The following is a 25,082-nucleotide window of genomic DNA, read 5'->3' on the forward strand; positions in this document are numbered from 1 at the left end:
TTGGACTGAGGGTGACACGCCGAAGCCCAGGTGTGTCAGACCCCACACTTCTCCCACAAGCACTGGAGCAGGGCTGACATGAAGTTGGACGTCTGGTCTGTAAGGACCTCCTTGGGGAACCCACTCTGCTGAAAATGGTGAGCAGCGCGTCTGCCACGGTGTCTGCCTCCAGAGAGGACATGGCCACTGCCTCGGGATAGCGAAATCTACCCCCACCAGAATGTATTTCTTCCCCGACCGGGTTGCCCTGCTGAGGGGCCCCACTATGTCCATGGCCACCCTCTAGAAAGGCTCCTCTATGATGGGCAGAGGTCTCAGAGCTGCTTTACACTTCTCCTGGGCCTTCCCCCCCCTCTGGCAGGAGTCCCAGGCCCTGCAATGCTGTTGGATGGCGTCAAAGGCCCCGGGCCAGTAAAAGTGCTGCAGCAGCCTTTGCCTGGTGCGCCAGATGCCCGGAAAGGGGAATGTTGTGGGCCAAGTACAACGGTCTGTGGTGGTACCTCTGGGGGAGGACCACCAATTGCCTCCTGGCTTTCCAAGGTTCAGTTGGCCCTGAACCAGCCCATTCCCGGCACAGGAATCCCTTCTCCCACAGGAATCTCTCCCGGCGGTCCTCCCCCGGGGATCCTGAACCACTGTGGCCAGCAAGGGCCCTCAGCTTCTCTAAGGAGCGATCCTCCTGCAGCTCCATCTGGAATTCGACTGCTGGGTTTGAGGGGACAGCCCTGTTTGGCGGTGCCTCAGTTTCCCCACCTTGGGACAGAGGCTCTGGCCCAGCGCTGTCAAGCCCTACCCTCGTGCTTCGGTGTGTCCCCTGACCCCAGCATAGCCCTATCGACTGCGGCCCCCTGGACCCGCGGTGCCCCCTCTCAGTGGGCTTCCACCCAGTTGACACCCCGCGGGTTCTGCTTGGCTGCCATTTCCTCCATCTTCAGGCATTGAGCCACCTTGTGTCCTTTTTGGCCACAGTAATTACATTTCAGGTCCCTCAAGTCCCACGGGGGATTGGCCCACCCCGACCTTCAGGGGCACCCGTGAGTTGGGCTTCCTGGAGTCCCACTCTGGAGAGGTTTCTGTGTGACTCCCCTTCTGAGTCCCTGATGTGGGTCTCCCTCCTGCCCCCTATCTGCTGTTCACAAACTCATCCACTAGTGCCCCTGCACTGCCCAGATCTTTAGGCTTCCGGTCCACTAACCACACCTTAAAGTCTGGAGGGCAGATGTCATACAGCTGCCCCAACCCCACCAGGTTACACACCTCCTCTGCGGTAGTGGCCCCTGTGCCCTTCCCCCAGCTACGGAGATATTCCCCCAGCAGATTGGTGACGTCCTTGTAAGTGACACCTGGGGTCTTGCGTACACCCCGGAATTGATTCCTGTACGCCTCGGGAGTCAGTTCAAAAGTCAGCAGCAAAGCCTGTTTGAACAGGTCATAGTCCCCCATCTCAATACCATCCATTTGGCTGAATGGCTCTATGGCCTTGGGATCCAGCAGGGGGGTCAGATAGTGTCATAACCGTACAGCTCAGGGTAGCCTAGAATTCCTCCTTACCTAGTGTTGGCCCATTCCCAGCTTCTGGCAAACAGAGGCTAGGTACACTTCAGAGCTTGGTTTTGCATCCCTGCTCATCCTGACTAATTCATGAACTTATCTAGTTCTTTTTTAAACCCTGTTATAGTCTTGGCTTTCACAACTTCTTCTGGCAAGGAGTTCCACAGGTTGACTGTGCATTGTGTGAAGAAATACTTCCTTTTGTTTGTTTTAAACCTGTTGCCTATTAATTTCATTTGATGACCTCTAGTTCTTGTGTTATGAGAAGCAGAAACAACACTTCCTTATTTACTTTCACCCCCTTAGTCATCTCTTTTCCAAGCTGAAAAGTCCCAGTCTTCTCTCTTCTTATAAGGAAGCTGTTCCATACCTCTAATAATTTTTGTTGCCCCTTTCTGTATCTTTTCCATTTCCAATATATCTTTTTGAGATGGGGCCACCACATCTGCACACAGTATTCAAGATATGGATGTAGTGTGGATTGATATAGAGGCAATATGATATTAATTCTGCTTATGCTCAAATAAGTTGGTTAGTCTCTAAGGTGCCACAAGTACACCTTTTCTTTCTGTTAATGTTGCATTTGTTTAATCACTGTACAGTGCCTAGCACAACAGATCTTTGACCATGACTAGGGCTCCTGGGCACTATGCTAATACAAACAAATAATAACAATGATGATGCAGAATAGACCTGAGCTCTCCCTCCTGTAGCTGGGCTGGCTCTGCAGAGTTAAGATGAGCAAAATGCAACAAATCCTCCCCCTTCTCATTTTTGTCACGACCGTCACAGCTCTGATTCCAATACACACACACAGAGCAGGCCAGCTAAGGAGATGCCATTTTTAGCCGGTCACGTTTCAGAGCAAAAGCACATCATGGTACTGAAGTGACAACTTGCCGGCGGGGTAGCAAACATATTTTCTGATGGGCAACCAAATCTGAGATTCAGGTTGACTCTAGACTGTGCAGTCCTTTAAATTCTGTCTTATTTAGAATTATAATCTTGGGGGGAAGGATTTTTTTTAGATGACTGATGCATTCAAATTGTGTGAATTGCAGTGAAGACAGGAGAGAATCTAACTCTTTGCGTTTTTTGTTTGTTTGTTTTAACTAAAACATCAGGAACCAAGTTCTTCATACAGATCATGAGCCACAAGGTAGGTGTAAAAGTGTTGACCTCTCAGGCAGGTGGAGGGGCTCAGGATGGAGTATTACTTTAAGTGTGTATAAGAAAAGATAACTGAGCTGCCCAAATACATGGCTTAATTTTTCTTGGGAACTGGTTCTTTGAATCCTCTTAAATGTATTGGGAAAAGAGGACGTTTCAGACAAAAATCTGTGGATTTTAGCATCTTGGAGGAAACCTTTTCTCTGTGGAGCACAAGAATACATGGTTCCCGGTACCCTACATTATACGTGGGCCCCCAAGAATAAGCTTGTATCCTATGCCTGCACAGCGTAGCTGTAAAGTCTACCACTTGCTGTAGTGCAGTTGATCTTTGACACTTAATAGCTGTGATGGATAAATTGAAATGACTTTAAAGTTATTTCCAGTGCCTGGAAGTTGAAGCTAGAAAAATGTAGAATGGAAATAAGGTTTATTTTTTACAGTGAGGATAAGTAACCACTAGAAAAATTACCAACTGTTGTAGATTCTCCATCAAATTTTCGAAAGACATCCAATTTTGATTTCAAAAAGATCTGCTCTAGGTCAAATGGGAATTAATTCCTGGCAGTCCTATGCCTTGTGTCCTACAGAAGGTCAGCCTAGATCAGTAGTTTTCAATTTTTCTTCATTTGAGGACTCCTAAAAATTTTTGAATGGAGGTGCAGCACACCTTTGGAAATCCTAGACATAGTCTGTGGACCCCCAGGGGTCTGCAGGTGACAGGTTAAAAACCACTCCTAGATTATCATAATTGTCTCTTCTGGCCTTAGAAATCTGTGAATCTCCCCATTTTTCGTCTGTAGGGTTGATATTTTTAGGAGGAGAGTGACACTCAGAGACTGGCTCAAAGGGTCCTCCAACAAAGCTTCAGTTCTTTCAGCATCATTCAAATGGATTTAGAAGGCAACTATGGTAAGTGTTTCTTTGCTGGCTTCTAATATTCATGCAGGGAACTGGATTAGATGACCTCTCGAGGTCCCTTCCAGTCCTACAATTCTCTCTTTCTATTCATGGTTCCTGCAAAGATACAGTGAGAGACCGCTTAGATCTTTGAAAGTATGAAAGTATCTTAAACTTGGTTAAAGGAGGGAGTGGAGTAACTTTCCGCTATAGGCATTAAGTTTGGTGAATATATGCTTCTGTGTATTAGAGCAGCAGTTCACAACTTCTTTCATTCTGGGACCCCAAACCAGGTGCAGTGGTGGTCTTGCAATTCAAAACCACACAAACTTTAGAGGCAATAAAGGATGATGTGGGTCAATATCACAGCAAGAAACAATACCTAGGTTTTGCAAGGTGGGTGTGAGACTGGCTGGGTAATATGTTGGGTTGGGGACTGGGTGTACTGAGACAAATGCTTCTAGGCAGTGTATTGGGTGCAGATACTCTACATCATGCCCCAACCTTTGTGAGCCAGGAAGGCTGGAGTGGGGGCGTAACTGCAGCTGTGTGTGGTTCGTTTTATTTATTTAGTGTATGCAATCCAGCCAAGCCGCAGCATTCTTATCAGTGATGTTCAAGGCATGAAGACCTCCAGGAAGTTGCCATTTTGCAGTCCTCCACAGTGTGCATCATGGTTTGTGGGTTCCCACATTGACCTAGTGGACTATGTCCCCCAGCTGCAGCATGTCTGTGGTCTGGAGAAATGGATGATCCAACTAGCAGATCAAATTTGCTGTGTGGGGTACAAACTGGTCATAAAGGTACAGTCATGTCTTGTGCAGCCAGGGCCTAAATCAGTTTCCTGGGGATCATCCCAGTGAAGTGACTGTTCTTATTAAGGCCCTGTCCTTGCCATAATTCATAATAGACTTTATTACCAGTGGCTGGCTCCAAAATGCGTTTTGCTACAGACGCAACATGGTTAATATCCTGTTAGTTCTAGGGCTGTCAAGCAATTAAAAAATGTAATCACGCATTTAAAAATAATAGAATACCATTTAAACATTTGTGGATGTTTTCTACATTTTCAAATATATTTTTTTCAATTACAACACAGAATACAAAGTGTACAGTGCTCACTTATATTTATTTTTATTACAAATATTTATACTGTACAAAAAAACAAAAGAAATAGTGTTTTTCACTTGACCTAATACAAGTAATATAGTGCAATCTCTTTATCATGAAAGTAGAACTCACAAATGTAGAATTATGTACAAAAAGATTGCATTCTCAAACAAAACAATGTAAAACTTTAGAGCCTACAAGTACACTCAGTCTTACTTCTTGTTCAGCCAATTGCTAAGACAAACAAGTTTGTTTACATTTGCAGGAGATAATGTGTCCATGCTGATGATGAGTTCTGCTCAATAATGATCCAAAGCAGTGTGGCCCACACATGTTCACTTTCATCATCTGAGTTAGATGCCACCAGCAGAAGGTTGATTTTCTCTTTTGGTGGTTTGGATCTGTAGTTTCCACATTGGAGTATTGCTCTTTTAAGACTTCTGAAAGCATGCTCCACACCTCGACCCTCTCAGATTTTGGAAGGCACTTCAGATTCTTAAACCTTGGGTCGAGTACTGTAGCTATCTTTAGAAATGTCAGATTGGTACCTTCTTTGTGTTTGGTCAGATCTGCAGTGAAAGTGTTCTTAAAATGAACAACATGTGCTGGGTCATCATCCGCGACTGCTATAACAGGAAATCTGTGGCAGCGTGCGGGTGAAACAGCGCAGGGGGCGCACCGCTCTCCCCCAAGGAGTTCAGTCACACATTATTTAACCCATTACCAAGTGTCATCCGCATGGAAGCACGTCCTCTGGAACGGTGGCCGAGGCATGAAGGGGCATACGAAAGTTCAGCATCTCTGGCATGTAAATACCTTGCAATGCTGGCTACAAAAGTGCCATACAAAGGCCTGTTCTCACTTTCAGGTGACATTGTGAATAAGAAGTGGGCAGCATTATCTCCCATAAATGTCAACAGACTTGTTTCTCTCAGTGACTGACTGACTGAACAAGAGGTAGGAGTGAGTAGACTTGTAAGGTCTAAAGTTTTACATTGGTTTGTTTTTGGGTGCAGTTATGTAACAAAAAAATCTATATTTGTAAGTTGCACTTTCACGATAAAGAGATTGCACTTCAGTACTTGTATGAGGTGAATTGAAAAATGCAATTTCTTTTGTTTATCATTTTTACAATGCAAATATTTGCAATAAATAGAATAGAGTGAGCACTGTACCTTTTGTATTCTGTGTTGTAACTGAAATCAATATATTTGAAAATGTAGAAAACATCCCAAAATGTGTAACACACAATAGAATACCAATTGAAATGTAACTGTGCGATTCATTTTTTTAATAATTTTTTTTGAGTTAATCGCGTGAGTTAACTGTGATTAATCGACAGCCCTAATTAGTACCATGGTCAGGTAAGGGTGCTGCCCTCTCCAGAGGCCTAGCAAGGTATATGGTGTTGGTTTGAGTCATTGGGGACTTTTTCCCCCCATAGTAGTTCATGGATGCACGGGCTTGGTGCTCTGGAACCATTGAATGAAGTTCAGGGCTTGTCTACGCTTCCGCTTAAGTTGATGTAACTTATGTCGGTCACAGATATGAAAAAGCCACCCCCCTGAGCTGTCCGCACCGGCGCTAAGTGAGTGGGATACACTCTCATTCTGTCATAGCTTCCACCTTTCGCTGAGGTGGAGTAATTATGCTGACAGGAAAGCGCTCGCTGGTCTTCACAGTGCGTTTACACTACTGCCCTACATTAGCGCAGCTGCAGTGAGTCTGGTGAAGACTAGCCCCCGGACCAGGACCCTCTTGCAGTGTGACGACCCCTTGGGGCACACTCTCACTAGGACAAGCCTCCTGGGCTTCAGCTCCTCCTTGGTCTGACCTCGGAGCTTTCAGCATCCCTGTCTCATGCCATAAGCTCCCTGCAGTGAGCCACCTGAATAGGACAGCTGGGGAAACCTTACACGCCCTCCAAAGGGGCCATGCACCCCCGACTTCAGCAGTCAGGAGTGACTCTCAGCCAGCGGTGTAAAACAGAAGGGTTTATTAGTCGTCTGGAACACAGCATAGAGCAGAATCTTGTTAGCACAGAAAGCAGGAAGTTACAGCAAAGTTCATCTTGAGGAGACCCAGAGCCATGGGTCTCTCCTCCTGAGTCCCAAACCAGGAGTCTGACCAGCCTCCAGCAGCCCACCTACAGTCACACCCAGTTGCCCCTCCTCCATCTTGTATGCTGTTCCCCAGGCAAACCGGTCACCTGGCCTCCACCTCTCTTTGTTCTCCAATTCCTCCGACTGGCTCATGCAGAGGATGGGCCCCGGCAATCAGTTGCCAAGATACATCTATTGTCTGGGCCCAGGGAGCTAGACGGCACTTGCACCTTCCCTCTCGGGGTATCTGCAAAGGTCCCACACCCTTATCCCCCCACCTAGATACTTGTGCAACGCATAGGGAAAACTGAGGCGCGCACAGTATTCATACAAACACTAGGACACTTTCCACTTCGTCACAAGTAGCCATTTGTCCTAAGGACCTGTGTCAGTCTTTCTCAATGGCCTGTCCCTCAGATCTCCCTGACACTGTTTAGAAAGGCTGCAAGCTTTGGATTCACCAAGGGCAAGTCATGCCTGACCAACCTGATTGCCTTCCGTGATGAGATAACTGGTTCTGTGGATATGCGGAAAGCAGTGCATGTGATATATCTTGACTTTAGCAGAGCTTTTGATACGGTCTCCCACAGTATTCTTGCCAGCAAGTTAAAGTAGTGTGGATTGGATGAATGGACTATAAGGTGGATAGAAAGCTGGCTAGATTGTTGGGCTCAACGGGTAGTGATCAATGTCTCCAAGTCTAGTTGGCAGCTGATATCAAGAAGAGTGCCTCAGGGGTCAGTCCAGGGGCTGGTTTTGTTGAATATCTTTATTAATGATCTGGATGATGGGATTAATTGCACCCTCAGCAAGTTTGCAGATGACACTAAACTGGGGGGAGAAGTAGATACACTGGAGGGTAGGGAAGGGTCCAGAGTGACCTAGAGAAATTGGAGGATTGGGCCAAAAGAAATCTGATAAGGTTCAACAAGGACAAGTGCAGAGTTCTGCACTTAGGAAGGAAGGAAGGAAATCCCATGCACTGCTACAGACTGGGGACTGACTGGCTAAGCAGCAGTTCTGCAGAAAAGGACCTGGGGATTACAGTGGATGAGAAGCTGGATATGGGTCAGCAGTGTGGCCTTGTTGCCAAGAAGGCCAATGGTATATTGGGCTGTATTAGTAGGAGCATTGCCAGCAGATCGAGGGAAGTGGTTATTCCCCTCCATTTGGCACTGGTGAGGCCACACCTGGAGCGTTGCGTCCAGTTTTGGTCCCCCCATTACAGAAAGGATGTGGACAAATTGGAGGGAGTCCAGCGGAGGGCAACGAAAATTATTAAGGAGCTGGGGCACATGACTTATGAGGAGAGGCTGAGGGAACTGGGGTTATTTAGTCTGCAGAAGAGAAGAGTGAGGGGGAATTTGATAGCAGTCTTTAACTACCTGAAAGGGGGCTCCAAAGAGGATGGAGCTAGGCTGTTCAAAGTGGTGGCAGATGACAGAACAAGAAGCAATGGTCTCAAGTTGCAGTGGGGGAGGTCTAGGTTGGATATTAGGAAACACTATTTCACAAGGAGGGTGGTGAAACACTGGAATGGGTTACCTAGGGAGATGGTGGAAACTCCATCCTTAGAGGTCATTAAGGCCCGGCTTGACAGAGCCTTGGCTTGGATGATTTAGTTGGTGTTGGTCTTGCTTTGAGCAGGGGGTTGGACTAGATGACCTCCTGAGGTCCCTTCCAACCCTGATATTCTATGATTCTAAGCTGGTCCCTGGTATCAAAAAGGTTGAAAAACACTGATTTATGTAATCAATCTGGCCCATCCTCCTTACTTCCACCTATCTAGAAAACCTCCCACAGTCCGTTGGCCCATGTTCCTTTCTGTCCATGCCCTCTGTACACTGATACAAACGCGGATAAATAGCATGGAAGGTGTGAGGGGAGACACATTTGTGATGGCAAGAAAGCTGCTGCATGGACACAAACTGAATCCTGAAGAAGAGGTCTATGTATGCTTGAAAGCTTGTGTGTCTCACTGTCAGAAGTTAGTCCTCCCCTACCTTGTCCCTTCTGTGTAACTGTTAAGTGATTAAGGTGACTCATGCCTGTCTCTGGGTCATAGTATGGACTAGGAGGGAACATTTTCAAAAAGTGCCTGTGACTTAGGACCTCACTATGTTCAGTGAGTGTTGGGCTCTTAAGCACCTGCCAACCTCTGCACTTTACAGGGCCAAGTGCACTGTAGTGCAAATTGCATCCTTTACTCCAGACATGTTTGTTTGAGTCTGATATTTTTCTTAATCCAGCAGAGATGGCCTTTGTGGGATTCATACAGGGTTCATGCGCTTGGCAACATTCAGGGCACACCCGGAGTGTTGTGCTGGAGCTGTGCACACACAGCTCCTCTCAAGGGCATGAACCTTGGAATCTCGCCCAGATGACATGAACCGTGGGAAGCCTCCCAGGACTGGGCTCAAGGCCCGAGAGCAAGGAATGCGGTAGATAGAAATTGGTAAATAAGAATGTTAAACAAAGCCAGGGTATTCCTTTTATTGGTTGGAGAATGTAATGCGCGGGGGGAGAGAAAGAATAAAGGGGAAGGTGGAAAGCTGACAGGCAGAAGTCCGTTGGCAGACCAGCTCGCTTGCTTGCTAAAAGCTCTGTGCTGTCTTGTATTTGAACCGCCACAGGCCTTGGAGTATGAAGGTAAATGCAAAAGGATTTACTTCAGAATGCCGTGCTTCTGCCAATCCTTAGCATGTCACTACTGTACAACTAGTTAATTTGGTAGCTTCAAGGGTTTTTATAGTAATGTTTATTTCCAGCTCACTGTTCTGCATAAGTATAGTCATTAATATGTACTGGCCACTCTGCACTACTGATTGCGCTTTCCTCATTTTTAATTGAATATTCCACTCACCCAAAATCCAAAGTGAATTTGGTTGGGTACACACAGTGAGTGCCAACTTAGCAGTTTAGCATTTTTGTCTCGGCCATTAAAAATTGATGGCTTAACCCCGTTAGAGGGCAGCTCCAGTACCTAGTATGTTTCCACTCTTGTTAATTGTGTTGAAGATGAACTTAGATCTTGTTTTACAGAATGTTTTCTTTTGTCTTTTTATTCCTTCTCTTCCAGTTGATGCTTTGGATCCAGAGAGGTTAATACAATGTCCCTATGATAATGATCATCAAATCAGGGCCTGTCGGTTTCCCTATCATCTTATAAAGTGCAGGAAGGTAGGATGGGATGTTAAGGTCTCTAATGCACTTGGGAAATCATATTTTTGTAAATGCTAATGCATGGTGAGCTCGGTATGCTGTGCTGCCTTTTGCTAGAAGGATGCATTCACTTGCTATTAGGCTGGAAGAAGCCGTCTTTATTTCATATTTATATCGCTCATCCATTTACCACTTCGTAAAAGCATCCAGTTCATATTTAGTAATGCCCTTCGGATCAGTGCATTTACCCTGAAGAAAGGCGAAACAGGTTCTTCAGAATACCTAGCTCAGTGATGGGATCCTATTCTCTTCCAACAGTTCACTCATGGGACCAGGGTATTTACTTCCCACTTCAGGCCATGGAGCAAATGCAGCCAGTGTTATATGGATGCCTTCTGGCTGGCCAAAGCAGAAGTGATCTGATGTTGCAGTTAATTCTTTTAGTTTGCAATCAGAGCAGGAGAGCTGCTAAGCCATCTTTTGTTCTATTGCTAATAACTCTATTCAGTGTACATCTGTCTGCAAGTCCCTCTTCGCAGTCTTCTATCCTGGGCGAGAATGCTGTATATTTAAGAGGAGAATCTGCTCCTTTCTTTTGTCCTCTCAGTCTAGTATCTTATTTTAAGCTCTCCAGTGCTAGTGTATATTAGTTGTACTGGTATAAGCGCACTTATACCGGTATAACTGCATCCACGTGTAAAGATGATGTACTGGTCTGATTGTATTGGTTAGGAATCACGCCCCTAGCCAACATAGCTCTAGTAATATAAAAGCCATGCAGAGCAAGCCTGAGCAGTGGGTTCTTCCTCTTTGTATTCTTGCTCTTTTCTAAGGGTAAAGGCTCTTCATTCAGTGGGGGACAGTAGTGCTCTTCTATGTCCACACTAGTTTACCTATACTGGCAAAATGCTCCCAATATAGATGTGGCCTCAGCTGGAACATTGAGTAACTTCCCTCCTGTTTCAGGAGGGTTAAATTAACTGCGAAGACTTCAGCTCTAGCGCAGGCAGAGACTTATCATAGAATATCGGGGTTGGAAGGGACCTCAGGAGGTCATTTGGTCCAACCCCCTGCTCAAAGCCCGACCAATCCCCAACTAAATCATCCCAGCCAGGGCTTTGTCAAGCCTGACCTTAAAAACTTCTAAGGAAGGAGATTCCACCACCTCCCTAGATAACCCATTCCAGTGCTTCACCACACTCCTAGTGAAAAAGTTTTTCTTAATATCCAACCTAAACCTCCCCCACTGCAACTTGAGACCATTACTCCTTGTTCTGTCATCAGCTACCACTGAGAACAGTCTAGAGCCATCCTCTTTGGAACCCCCTTTCAGGTAGTTGAAAGCAGCTATCAAATCCCCCCCTCCTTCTTCTCTTCCGCAGACTAAACAATCCCAATTCCCTCAGCCTCTCCCCATAAGTCACGTGTTCCAGTCCCCTAATCATTCTTGTTGCCCTCTGCTGGACGTTTTCCAATTTTTTCACATCCTTCTTGTAGAGTGGGGCCCAAAACTGGACACAGTACTCCAGATGAGGCCTCACCAATGTCGAGTAGAGGGGAATGATCACGTCCCTCGATCTGCTGGCAATGCCCCTACTTATACATCCCAAAATGCCATTGGCCTTCTTGGCAACAAGGGCACACTCTTGACTCATATCCAGCTTCTCGTCCACTGTAACCCCTAGGTCCTTTTCTGCAGAACTGCTGCCGAGCCTTTCGGTCCCTAGTCTGCAGCGGTGCATGGGATTCTTCCCTCCGAAGTGCAGGACTCTGCACTTGTCCTTGTTGAAGCTCACCAGATTTCTTTTGGCACAATCCTCCAACTTGTCTAGGTCCCTCTGTATCCTATCCCTACCCTCCAGCCTATCTACTTTTCCTCCCAGTTTAGTGTCATCTGCAAACTTGCTGAGGGTGCAATCCACGCCATCCTCCAGATCATTAATGAAGATACTGAACAAAACCAGCCCCAGGACTGACCCCTGAGGCACTCTTCTTGATACCAGCTGCCAACTAGACATGGAGCCATTGATCACTACCCACTGAGCCCGACAATCTAACCAGCTTTCTATCCACCTTATAGTCCGTTCATCCAGCCCATACTTCTTTAACTTGCTGGCAAGAATACTGTGGGAGATCGTGTCAAAAGCTTTGCTAAAGTCAAGGAATAACACACCCACTGCTTTCCCCTCATCCACAGAGCCAGTTATCTCATCATAGAAGGCAATTAGTTTAGTCAGGCATGACTTGCCCTTGGTGAATCCATGCTGACTGTTCCTGATCACTTTCCTCTTGTAAGCAGAATCGGGATGAGCTCCACCCTGACATCTGGTGGTGAGGTGTGGCAAGTTGTGGAAAAGAACTTCAGGGGCCCATCTCATTTGCATAGGCACACCCAGCCCGCCTAGAATGAGGCCATAGCTGCCCAAATGGTCACTTTGGCTGCTGTGGGATCCCCATTGTCTCTGTTATTGGGGCAGGAAGAATAAATTGTTATTATCCTGATTATGGGAATCAAGGACAATGGAACTGTACTTGGCTTTTTGTTACGATGGAGGGACTCGCCATCAACTAAGTAGCACTCGCTAGGCAAGGGACATGGGTTCCAAAACTCTGTGAAGGGAGAGAAGCTGGGGACAAGTATTAATACTTGGTGGTATAGCAGCCCCCACCCCTCCCCTGTTTCATGAGGGCCTTACATGCTAATTGCACTTCTTCCTCTTTCCACTACAATTTTGATTCCATTAGGAGTCTAGTTACAGGCTGCTGAGCTGAGCTCACTTTGGGCTAATGGTGCACCCACACTGAGGCTCCCCTACTACAAGCTGAAATCATGAAAGAGCTAAACTTACTAAGAGCTGAAATCACTGAGTGTTGTGTTAAGTAGTGGGGGAGCCTGAAGATCTATGGTAGAGCAGTTCGCGGGATGGCGAGCGGAGCGGAGCAGAGCGGCTGGGGGAGCAGAGCAGTTTGTTGGATGCCTAGAGCAACTCATGGGGCGGCTGGCAAAGCAGAGCCCCATGGAGAGGTGGGGCCATCAGCTTTGGACCATGTAAGGTGCCCCTTAACCCCAATCTCCACCCAGGTTGGGAGGTAAAACTCTGCAGATAAACTTTTGAACTCTGGGGCTGCCCTGACCAGGGACAGAGACTTTTGGGTCGTTGGACTTTTGGGACTTTGGGTGATTTTGGGTTGCTGGACTCAAGAACCAAAGGGAAAGGACATGCCCCAATTTGCTTGGGCTGGGTTTTTTGCCCATGGGTTGTATTATGAATCCTGTTGGTGGTGTTTCCCCAACATAATGCCACATTGTTTCTCTCTGTTACTGAAAGGTTTTTTGCTACACTCAGACTCTGTGCTTGCGAGAGGGGAAGTATTGCCTCGTGGAGGCGCCCAGCGGGGGTGGTATATATTTGTCCCAGGTCACTGGGTGGGGGCTCGAGCTGGTTTTCCATTGTGTTATTGGAATGGATCCCCTAGATACTGAACCCGGCCCTTGTTGCTGCCAACTCTGACAGGCAGAAAGGTTACACTTATGTTCTTAAGATACAAAGGCTGACTTTAGAGAACTGGCCTGGAGAGCAGGCCCCCGCTGCCCCAGTGGCAGAGCCCTTGCCCCACCCGCAGAGTTCATTCTCCACATCACAGCGTAAAGACCCACCTTGTGGGACTCAAACAGCTGCACCGATTTGGCTCAAACATTAGAAGAAAACCACTCGCCACCTTCAGGCGAACGCCAGGCGGCAAAGCTCCAGGCCCAAGGTGACAGCATGAAGCAGAGTTCAAATCAGAGTCCTGGTGTTACCGTAACACCGGCATGGCAGTCGGTGGCAGGCTGCCAAAGCTCAGGCTCCAGGCCCAGCCCTGCCCTCACCCTGTAGCCCCCTTATCGGCCAGGGAGAGGCTACAGATAACGAGGGTGAGGGATCAATGAACAGCAGCCGCCCTCTATCCCACACAGGCTCACAGACGAGCCCGTGATGCTGTTAACAGCCACCCAAGGGACAAAGGGTGTTGGATCAATGGGACCCAGCTTCCTGCCAGGGCAGCCATCTCCTCTCACCCCAAAGCTCTGGCACAGAAGGAAAGGCTGCCTGGGAGAACCCCTTGGCAGGGAGCTTTGCTCAGGACGCAAGGGTCCCTCTGCCGGCTCTCATGCAGGGTGCCCACTGAGGCATGGGGCAGAAGCAGTCAGGTTAATCCAGTTCTTGATTGCCTTTGCACTGCAGCAGCAGCCTCTGAAGACTGATCAGCAAGCGAGGCCACGCCCTGATAAGAGGGCTGGACAGACAGATGCTGTGTGGAAAGGCCAAGCAAAGTGCCCGTGGCCTTCCCCACCCCACCAGCCCAGCCTTCCCTGCCCGCATCTGCCAATCCCAGCCTAGCCTTTGCCCCTTCTAGCCCACTGCCCATGCCCCCCATGTCCCAGCCCCCCAATTTTTCCCACCCAGCACCTGCTTCCCCCAACCCAGCCTCCTGCAACCAACACCCCCTCAACTTCCCACCCAGTGTCTGCCAGCACCTGCTGCTGCCACCGCCCCACCCCCTTCCCCACAAGCCTTCCCTGCCACCCTCAGCCAGCCTTCCCTCCCCCGGCCCAGTCAGTCTTCCCCACTTGCCATCTCACTCTCTCCAGCCTGCCCTGCCCCACCCAGCATCCCACCCCACAACCCACCCTTTCCCACCCAGTGGCTCAGCTAAGCCTTGCAGCTCCCCTCATTAACAGTGGCAGCTACTTCAGAGGACATCTCTGTGCTGGTTGTTGCTAGCGTACTTTGGAGCTAATAGGCACACAGAGCCCACCATCTATGCAGCGTCACCAGCTTCAGAGCTCAGAAGTGAGGCCCCCAAAATCATGGGATTACAAAACTGATCAGTTTGGGTTCTTTATTCATCCCTCCTTGGAGCTGCTGGACTGTGCTCCCCAGCCATGAGCGCTAGACACTGACTTCATTGGCTAGGCAAAACCTGGAATTCTCACAAATTCACATGACTCCAGGAGCTGGGACTTTAAGAAAGCCACCAGTTCTCCTGAGAGTCATTGACCTTGGCTGTGCTCAGGGGAGGCTCAGCTCTGTTCCCAGGTGCCCAGCTGTGCCCTGCTTGGGAGCACTCTGTCACAAGTGTGATATTGGGGAGAAAGGAGCACACAAGGGGCATGGCCCATGCCTGAGAGACAGTTGGACACATTTCCATGTGCAGCATCAGGTTTAAAACCTACCAGAGTATAATAAAGTGGGAATTTTCTGTAATATTTTTAATTAATTCTATGCATGCCTCAGTTTCCCTCTGCACTTCACACTGTTACCCAATGGGTCTGGAGGGTTAAAATGCCCATGGGGCAAAGCAGGAGACATGAGGTTCCTGGACTTTCAGAAAGCCTTTGACAAAGAGCCTTTGGTGCGGGTCCTAAGCAAAGTAAGCAGTCACGGGATAAGAGGGAAAGTCCTCTCATGGATCAGTAACTTAAAAGACAGGAAGCAAAGGATAGGAATAAATGGTCAATATTCAGCATGGAGAGAGGTAAACAGTGGTGTCCCCCAGGGATCTGTACGGGGACTAGTGATGTTCAACATATTCATAAATGATCTGGAAAAGGGGGTAAATGGTGATGTGGCAAAAAGTGCAAATGATAGAAACTTACTCAAGACAGATAAGTCCAAAGCAGACCGTGAAGAATTACAAAGGAACCCCAGACAACTGGGTGACTGGGCAACAAAATGGCAGATGAATTTCCATGTTGGTAAGTGCAAAGTAATGCTCACTGGAAAACATAATCCCAACAATACATAGAAAATGAGGGGGGTTTATCATATCACTGATGAGCTGTTACCACTCAAGAAAGATCCTGGGGTCACTGTGGATAGTTCTCTGAAAGCATCTGCTCAGTGTGCAGCAGCAGTCAAAAAAGCGAACAGAATGTTAGCAACCATTAGGAAAGGGATAGATAATGAGACAGAAGATGCCATAGTGTTTCTATATAAATCCATCGTTTGCCCACAAGTTGTATACTATGCACAGATGATTGACCCATCTCAAAAAAGGTATCTTAGAGTTGGAAAGGGTACCGAGAAGGGCAAGAAAAATGATGAAGGGGGTAGAACAGCTTCCAGTAGGAGGGGAAATTAAAAAGACTGGGACTTTTCACAAGCTTGGAAAAATCGACAACGACGGGAGGTCTATAAAATCACGAGTGGTGTGAAAAAAATGAAGAAGGAAATGTTCGTTCTCTCTTCACATGTCAGAAGAACCAGGGGGTCACCCAATGAAATTTATTGGCAGCAGGTTAAAACTACCATAAGGAAGTACTTCTTCACACAGTGCACAGACAAGCTGTTGAACTCATTGGCAGGGGATGTTGTGAAGGCCAGAAATACAGCTGGGTTCAAAAAGAATGAGAGAAGTTCCTGGAGGACAGGTCCATCCATGACTATTAGCCAAGATGGTCAGGGATGCAACCCCATGCTCTGGGTGTCCCTAAACCACCGAACGCCAGAACCTGGGGCTGGATGATGGGGACGGATCACTCGAAATTGCCTTCTTCTGGTCATTCTCTCTGAAGCGTCTGGCACTGGCCACTGTTGTAGGGGCACTGGCACCATTTTTATAGTGGAGGTGCTCAAAGCCACTGAACAAAACTAAATGCACTATATGAGGGAAACCACTTCAAGCAAGAGGGTTCTGCCACACCCCCAGCACTCCTAGTTCCAGCACCTTGGCACTGCTGGAAGACAGGATACGGGCTGGATGGACCTTTGGTCCGACCCTGTATGGCCGTTCTTAAGAGGTGTTGGGTCACGCTGTCTGAAGTTGAATGAATGGGTCATTAAGGACTGGTTGAAACTGACCCAGGTCAGTGGAGGATCTGAAAAGACAAGGGGAGCCCCAAAAACCAGGGCAGTCACACATAGCAACCGAGGAGGAGATTTCCCCCACCTCTCTGCAGGGCCCCCAGCCAGCAGTTTTATAACCCCTCAGCCCAAGTCAGCTGACCCAGGCCAGCTGTGGGTTTCACTGCAGTGTAGACATAGCCCCCTCCTCACCCACCCAACCACCCACTCTCCCTGCCCGCTCCCAGAGCTCAGTGCAGAGTCTAACAAGTGCAGCACACCCACCCTCCTGACCCTGCTGCTGTCTAGGGCCACAGGAACTGCCAGGTGGAATCAAAGCCAGGGTCCCTCTTGCCCAGCAGCTGGTGCGAGCCCCACACTGATGGCATCTCTTCAATCATGGCCTGGCCTGGAGCTGCAGGGTCCAGGTCTTTGTTCACATTAGGGGCTGTGTCCACACACAACACATTAGCTGAGAAGGGCAATGCGAAAAAGAGACTCCAAGTGGGGAGCAGCGACCTGTGAGGAGAACTGCTCAGGGAGTGACCTCACCCCTGCACAGGATGGCAGTGCCCGGTGGGAGGCAGTGAGGTGTCAACTTGCTCCTCTGCACAAGGTTTGTGCCTTCGGCTGCAAGCTAGATGCAAAGGAGGATGCTCCAGAAGGCCAACAACCTTAGTGAGAGCTGGTGCCGGGCAAAGGAGGGAACTCAACACCCCAATGAAGCAGCCCCCACGCTGGGCAGATCAGCCACAAGACAACTGTGAGATGGACGCTGACTGCACCCCCAGAGGGGCTGACAGCATTGCATGCCGCTGTTCAGACAGAAGGGGGAGTTGGCCACAGACAGGCTTCTGAAGGCAGGAGATCTGCCACCCTCCTTAGCTGGAGTTGGGGGCCCAGGCTGGCATTCCCAGAAGCACTGGTATCCGGCTTGGCATTCATTCTGCCATTTTCTCTTTTCAATTCGTTGCCAAGTACACTTTGCCCTGGTGACTGGCCCCAGCAGGACAGGCACTGCCAGATGCTCCCCATCAGGAACCAGCATCTGCCCTTACAGCAGCAGCAGGAGCAGGAAATGCAGCTGCAGCAGGGTCTAAAGGCAGGGCTCCTGCTGAGAGCTGCCGCAGGGCATCTGGCTTGGGAAGTGCCAGGCATGTCTCTCGCATAGCAAAGGAGGCAGCGTGTCCACACCAGCTGTGAGCAGCAGCCCGAATACCCAGGCTATGCTCTCACCTGGCTGTCAGTGCATCCGCATTGCTGCACATGCACTAGGACACAGGGGGCCTGGCACAGCCAAGCTGGGCTCCTCACACACAGCCGCCCCTAGGTTAGCTCCGCGGGCTGCACGAGTGCCCGTTCCCTAGCACGTTTCCTGGCCCTGGACCCACAGCAGAGCTAGGCAGCAGCACTCTTGTGATGCTGGCACTCAGGCAGCTGGCCAGTATGGTGGGCACCCGTTATTAATACTTGGCCTTTCATCAGAGACGCCACGCCCACCACAAACCAGCTACTCAGCCCCAGTGCCCCTCCTGGGGGGATGACTGGCCCCATGTGACAGAGGGGAGCAACTCAGCTGAGGTGGCCCGGGAGTCAGTTGGTGCTGCAGAGCCTGTCTCCTGGGCACTGTCAGCTTAGATGAGGGTTTTCATCGCATCACACACCCGTCACTCGCCCAGCCCTTGCAGAGTGCAGAACTGGCTGCAACTCTGCCAGACCTGGCCCAAAGCAACATGCTCAAGGGGGAGAGTTAGCAGTGGACACAGGGGAGCAGCCTCTCGACTCTCACCTCTCAGGCTCTGGCCTTCAATCCCCTTCTGCCCCACCATTACTCAGGGTAACAGATTCCTCCCAGGCTCAGGGAATCCTGGCCTTTCATGCACGTTGCCCGTACAAAGGCAGATGAACAGCCCGGCCTTCACTGGAACCATGTAGGTCAAACCAGATAAGACACCGGGGGTTGTGGAGCACCATCTCCCCTGGTGGGCAGGGGACCAGGACTCCAGCTTTTCATGCTCAGCTCTGCCACCAACTCCCTCTGTGACTTTGGGAGAGTCATTTGACCTCTCTGCGCCTCAGTTTCACAGTCTACAAAACACGCCTAATAAAATCCGGGGAAGCGTGCTTTATGGGTCAGGTCCCAGGCAGGAGAGGGGAGAGCCGCATTGAGAAGGCCAGAGGTTGTCGTTCTCTGCAGCAGAATCACGGGGCACAGCAGGGGCTTAGCGCTCTCCTCGGTCTACAGGACTCAGACCGGGGGTCATGCTGGCGTGTCTGAGAGCGGACGATGATCAGGAGCCACATGGCTCAGAGAAGCACAGAGATCTCATGGACCAGTTTCCAACTGGCCAGGCTCCGCCTTCACTCTCAGAGCCATGAGCCAGGCCCACTGTGTCACTAAGGCAGGGGTGGGCAAACTTTTTGGCCCGAGGGCCACATGGGGTTGTAAAACGGTATGGAGGGCCGGGTAGGGAAGACTGGGCCTCCCCAAATAGCATGGCCCCCACCCCTATCCACCCCCTCCCACTTCCCCCCCCCCCGACTGCCCCCCTCAGAATCCCCGACCCATCCAACCCCCTGCTCCCTGTCCCCTGACCGCCCCCTCCGGAGACCCCCCCACCCTAACTGCCCCTGGGACCCCAACCCCTACCCAACCCCCCCTGCTCCCTGTCCCCTGACCGCCCCCTCCGGAGACCTCCGCACCCTAACTGCCCCTGGGACCCCAACCCCCCCCACTCCCTGTCCCCTATCCACACCCCGGGGGAGGGGAGGCAGCGGGGGAGGGGCCGGGGATTGGACAGGACGGTCCTGCGGGCCGGACGTCGTTTGCCCACGTCCTGTCCGGCCGCCTGAGCTCCCGGCCGGGGAGCGAACCCCGGCCCCTCCCCCGCAGCCGCTCGCCCTCTGCCCGCTGCTCCTGCCGCGGAGCGTTGCAGCGGCGGGACCGGCTCCGGCGAGCGGGGGGCGGGATTGGATGAGGGGCAGGGGGTTGCGGAGAGAGTCAGGGAGCCGGGGGCGTTGGATGGGGCGGAGATGGGGGGAGGGCGGTCGGGGGAGGGGCCGGGGCTCGCCTCCTTGGCCGGGAGCTCAGGCGGGCCGGACAGGCCGGTCCCGCGGGCCCTAGTTTGCCCGTGTTGGTCGCAGGCCGGGACTCAGAAGTGAGGGTTCCGGGTGCAGGGGGAATGGGACTGTGCAGGGGGTCCAGATGAAGGTGGTTGGGGGTCAGCAGGGGAGTCTGGGTGCTGAGGACTCAGCATGGGGGTCCAGGTGCTGGGGGGTTCAGTGGGATGGGGGGCTCATTTGGGATAGTCCAGGTGCAGGGGGCTAGTCAGGGCATGGGTCTGGATGAAGGGAGGAGGAGCTCAGCACAGATCCAGACGCAGGGGGGGCTCTGTGGGGGTAGGTCTGGATGCAGGGGGTCGCCATCCCTGCTGAAGGCAGCACAGAAGTGAGGGTGTCAATCCTGCAATGCCCCTAGAGCAGCCTTGCAACACTCCCCCATCCCCTTTTGGGTTGGGGCCCCCACTATTACAACAGCCTGAAATTTCAGGGGTAAATTTCCAAAAATGTGAAATTGTCTTATTTTCAAATCCTATGGCTGTGAAATTGACCAGAATGGACTGTGAATTTGGTAGGGCCCTAGTAATAACAGAAAGTTTATCACTGCTGTACTCAGTCTCATAGTGTGCTCCATCGCAAACGTGACAAAACCCAATACAAGAATACACCACCAATTATGGGTTTTGCTCACAAGAGTGAAACAAGCCTAATCGAGGAAAGCATACACTCATGCCCACACAGCAGTCTCAAATAGATAGATTACTCTGCGCTTCACCCCACGTGTAGTGAAGGTTGACGGACATGTTCCATCCAAGGGCTGGCTGCAATTCAGCAAAGGATAAAATAATACCATGTGTAAAGCACTGAAATCCTTCTGGATAAAAGGCACCAGATGATCATAAAGTGTTATCAATAGTCACAACCACACATCTAATAACCAGAGGACTAAACCTACTAACCAGAGTTTGCTTCAAATAATTCCTTTCCTACTCAGTGGAGTCCAAGGGCTGTGTTATGGTGGGAACGCCAAATCCCATCCCCTTTACTTCACTACTGGTGGAGGAGAAGGGCTTCCTGCTCAGGTGTGGTCCCTGAATGTTATTTGAGACTCACACATTTTTCTGTTAGACTTGGCTACAAAGTGCCTCTTTAATTTGATGGTTTCCCAGTCTGCTGAGAAGAATGGAAACCGTCTTCTCTCCAAGACACAAACCCATCCCTGTGTCTAGTTAGAGGGAACCAATACCATTCTCTCCATCCATCCATCCCCATTCTCTCCCATCCCTATCAGCTGCTTCTTCCCTTCTCTCTGAGTTTTCTTTTTCAGGCTATAGATACATTACAGCTCAGTGCAGATGGGCAGAGTCCCTGCGTGTTTCTGGAGAGGCTCAGCCCTGGCACTGTGTCAGGGTCGGGTGCAGCCTCACCTCTGAGTCCATGTCTCAGGGGAGGCGGGGGGCTTCAGGGTGATCTCCCACCTCCATACAGCCAGTGCGCGACTCTTGCCCCTGTTGCTGCACCCGCCCTGCAAATGTGTGGGGATGACACAAGCAGCTGTGGGGAAGCCGTGGGAGCCTTGGCCAGGGCTGCCATTTAGGGAGGGTGGAGGGGCACCCCCATCTTGAGTTCCGTACCAGAGGTCTGTTCGTGGCACATAGTCGGAGCTCTTACCTGCTGCGCCATGCAGATGCCCTCCTCCAGCTCCTGCGGTCTATTTCCTCCACTGCACTAGGGTGTCTGGGGGTGGGCAGGCAAGGAAGAGGTCAGTCGAGGGGTGGGGGTGGGGAAGCACAGGGGCCCTGGGGATGGGGGAGGGAGAGAAGCAGAGAGTCCCCAGTGGTGGGACAGCTTCAGAAAAATCTAGAGAAATTCTGCTCCTAGGTTTGATATTGTTTTATCATCTATTTAGTATGAGCATTTAATTGCATGTCATGGCTTGGGCTTTTTGGCAAGCAGCATAGGGAATGCTTAAACCTTGATTATGTATCTTAGATTGTCGTTACAATTGGATGTTTCTGAAGACCTTAGATTGAACTGCTACTGTACATAATAGAGCCATGATAAGTGCATATTTTGCTCCACTTTCCACATTTTAAAATGTGTCTAGATTAGGAAAAAGTGTCAGGGTTAGGTAAACCTCCTGTAGATGCAAGGGTGTAGTTTGTGGGGTGGGAGGGTTGCCCCTCCTCCCCAAACTGCAGGCCTCGACAGTTGTGGAATTTGCGCACCCCTCCCCATGCAGAGTCCTGTTGGCCTGACTGAAGCTGGCCCCCCAAATGTAGAAGTCAAACTATGCCTATGTGTAGACCTTTTACCTCCAGTGAGCTGGTTGACGTTGATTGCCGGGTACTCCTAGAATTAACCCACGAAAAATTCTACCAACGTTACCAGCAAATGAAAAGGATATCATTTCAATCCCATGGTATTCTTATATTCTAGCATTGATTAAAAATCCTTTTGTTTCAGATCAGCCCAAATGAAATTGAAAGATTTTCAGATTTCCCATTGTCAAACAAAACATTGAAAGGTAAGTACACCAACAGTTCTTCGGAAAGTATTTGAATAAAAGACCAATTTTCATCAGTCTTCTTCATTGGCTGTTTCAGGAGGTTTTGTTTTTAAATATCAGAGTTCCAAGATAATGTTGCCACCTGCAGGGTTTTTCCTTATGGGAAAATGTATCATTATCCAAGGCAAAAAGTAAGAATCTTTTTTTTTTTCTCTCCCAAATACTAGGTTTGCAAGAAGCACAGTATCGCATGGTTACTGAGATACAGAGGCAGACCATAGGCTTGTCGTTGCAAGGTAAAGATGTACTGGGAGCTGCAAAGACTGGATCAGGCAAAACCTTGGCATTTATTATCCCAGTAAGTAATTGACCTTCTCATTGGAAGCTTGAGCTTATGTAAAGTGAAGGTATTGGACAGTAAACAGCATATTTTGGTTCACCTGGGCCAGGAGGAGACGTATAATTTGACTGTAATATTTGTTCACGTAAAGCTATGAGAGACTGATGTATGTTTTGCTGTCTGAGGTTTTGTAAGATGGCCTGGGTATATTTTTGTCTCTAGAAATGTTTTGACACTTTGATATCTTGTTCTGACATTTTTATTAAGACTGATTTTTTTTTTTTAAAAAAGTTTTTTCTTGATAGTCCTTTACCCATATAGTTGCCTGCTAAAATTATTTAAAACTGAATGTCTGTATGGAATAAGTGTAAAATTGATCAAGGAACCTCTTTACAATTAATCTTCACTAAATATGTAATACATTGTTCATTGTAGGTTAGGCTAGAGTTCATGAAAATGGTTTGCAAAATAGACTGAAAATTGGCTCACAACCAATATTCCTTATAGGATAAAAGTTCCTAGTGGTTCAGCTGGAAAGTTAGGCTTTGCATTTCTTTTCTTTCGTATTCTAGAAAGGGATTTTTCAAGTTGGCATCTAAATTGTTTCCTCAATCAATGGTGATCAGGTTGGGAGGGCTTAATTTGGTTTTAAATTATGAGATTAGTGATGAGCATTCAATGTAGATTATTAGTTTAGGGCCCAATCCACTTCCATTAAAGTCAATGACAAAAGAGTGGGAACAGAAATGGGTATTTAGGCAAGTTCTCAGCAACCGGAATGTGCTTTATGCTAGATCTCATTCATGCTGATTCGGAAATAAATGTCTAAGTTTTGGAAGGGGGTGGGGGGAAACAATCTTCTGCATACTGTAGAAAGGAAAATGAGGTTGCTTAATTTATATCAGTAATTGAGAACTAGAGCTCTTGAAACAATTGTATGCATTTTGAGGTCCACGCATTTAAAGGGATTTGTAGAGAAGGGGCCTAGTGATAACTGGGACTTAGTGTCATCTAGAAGGAGGCGAGAAAACAAGTTTTGTTCTTCTGTGTGGCTGTGGAAATCACCATGAGTAAGGGTATCACGTCAGCTCTGGTGAAATCCTTTTGTTGTACAGCTGACCACAACAATTTGACAGCATGTGAATCTGTAATAGCAGAAGTGGACCTGCATCATGGCTGCAGTACCTTTAGTTGGAGTGCTCTGTTTCAGCCATGGTACTGCCTTGTAGGTGTGAGCCGAGTACTGCTAAGGGCATTCTACACCCAAAAATGAAAAATTCTGTGCACAATATTTTAAAATTCTGCAAATTTTATTTGTTAATTAAATGTGGAGGCTCCAGCATGGCATTGGAGAGCACAAGCCACTGGCTGCACAGAGGTGGGAGATCATTGTGCAGCCGCCCCTCCCCACCCCCCCCGCCCCCAGGGGACAGGGACTCACCGGTGAGGCTGCACCCAACCCTGACACAATGCAAGGATTGGGTCTGCCCCAGAAACACCCCAGAGTCCTGCCCCACCATGCCAGGTGCACCAGGTGTGGACAGAGAGGCTCACAAGGTGGGATCCGAGTGTGGAACGAATCCAGCTGTGGGGTGAGGGAGTTCTGTGTGGGGCAATCTGGGAGCTGGCGGCTCAGTGGGTGATCTGGATGCCCAGGAGCTTGTTGGGGGTTCTGGCTGCAAAGGTAATGGGATTCTGCATTGGGAGTCCAGGTGAAGGTAGTTGGGGCTCAGTGGGGGGAGGGGGTTGAGTTGCGGGGAGATTGAGCTCAGCAGGGGGGTCTGACTGTGAGGGGATGTCCAGATGCTGGAGGAGTGGGGATCAGTGAGTTAGATACGATTGTTGTTATTGGGTCTCTGCATGAGAACAAAATATATGCATAGACTGTAACCCAGTTCTTTCTCTCCTTGAACTTGAGCCTGCTATGGTGTCATTATCCTGGGTTTGTGGCATCACACGATTGTCATGGAAAAGCAAATGGAGTAAATTCAGCATTATTGTGTAACGGCAGCTTCTAGCAGGACTCCTGAGAGTTTTCTCAGTATTAAGTGACTTGCCTGAAATGTGTCAGGCTGTGTGTGCCCGCTTTTTTCCCCACGAGTACGACGGGATGACTTGTCTCACACAGGTGCTCTTGGGAATGCTTCTAAAGCACTCTGGAGACTAAAGCAGCCGTACTAGTGTTCTTAAAAAGGGTAAAGGAAATGGGATTTAATTCGAATCCTGCTGAGATCACTTTCCAGTGTACAAAGGGGGCCTTTTCAGAGAGCCTCTTTTAAATGAGACGTTTTCTGTGGTCGGGTAGTGGTAGAGGTACCGTGAATAGAGCTTAGCTGAATATTGGGGACAGA

At 49.1% G+C, this 25,082-nt stretch overlaps 1 protein-coding gene across 1 annotated transcript in view; it reads right to left on the reverse strand.

Annotated features, from left to right (window-relative positions):
• The window catches only part of LOC141975304 (maestro heat-like repeat-containing protein family member 2B), a 101,487-nt gene extending 79,922 nt beyond the window's left edge, over positions 1-21,565 (reverse strand). The window contains exon 1 of the mRNA XM_074935602.1: positions 21,554-21,565. Coding sequence (XP_074791703.1) covers positions 21,554-21,565 — 12 coding nt within the window. The remainder of the gene's footprint in view (positions 1-21,553) is intronic.
• Between the last annotated feature and the right edge of the window lie 3,517 nt (positions 21,566-25,082).

This window comes from Natator depressus, chromosome 20 (genome assembly GCF_965152275.1).
Source record: "Natator depressus isolate rNatDep1 chromosome 20, rNatDep2.hap1, whole genome shotgun sequence".
Classification (NCBI taxonomy): Eukaryota; Metazoa; Chordata; order Testudines; family Cheloniidae; genus Natator; species Natator depressus.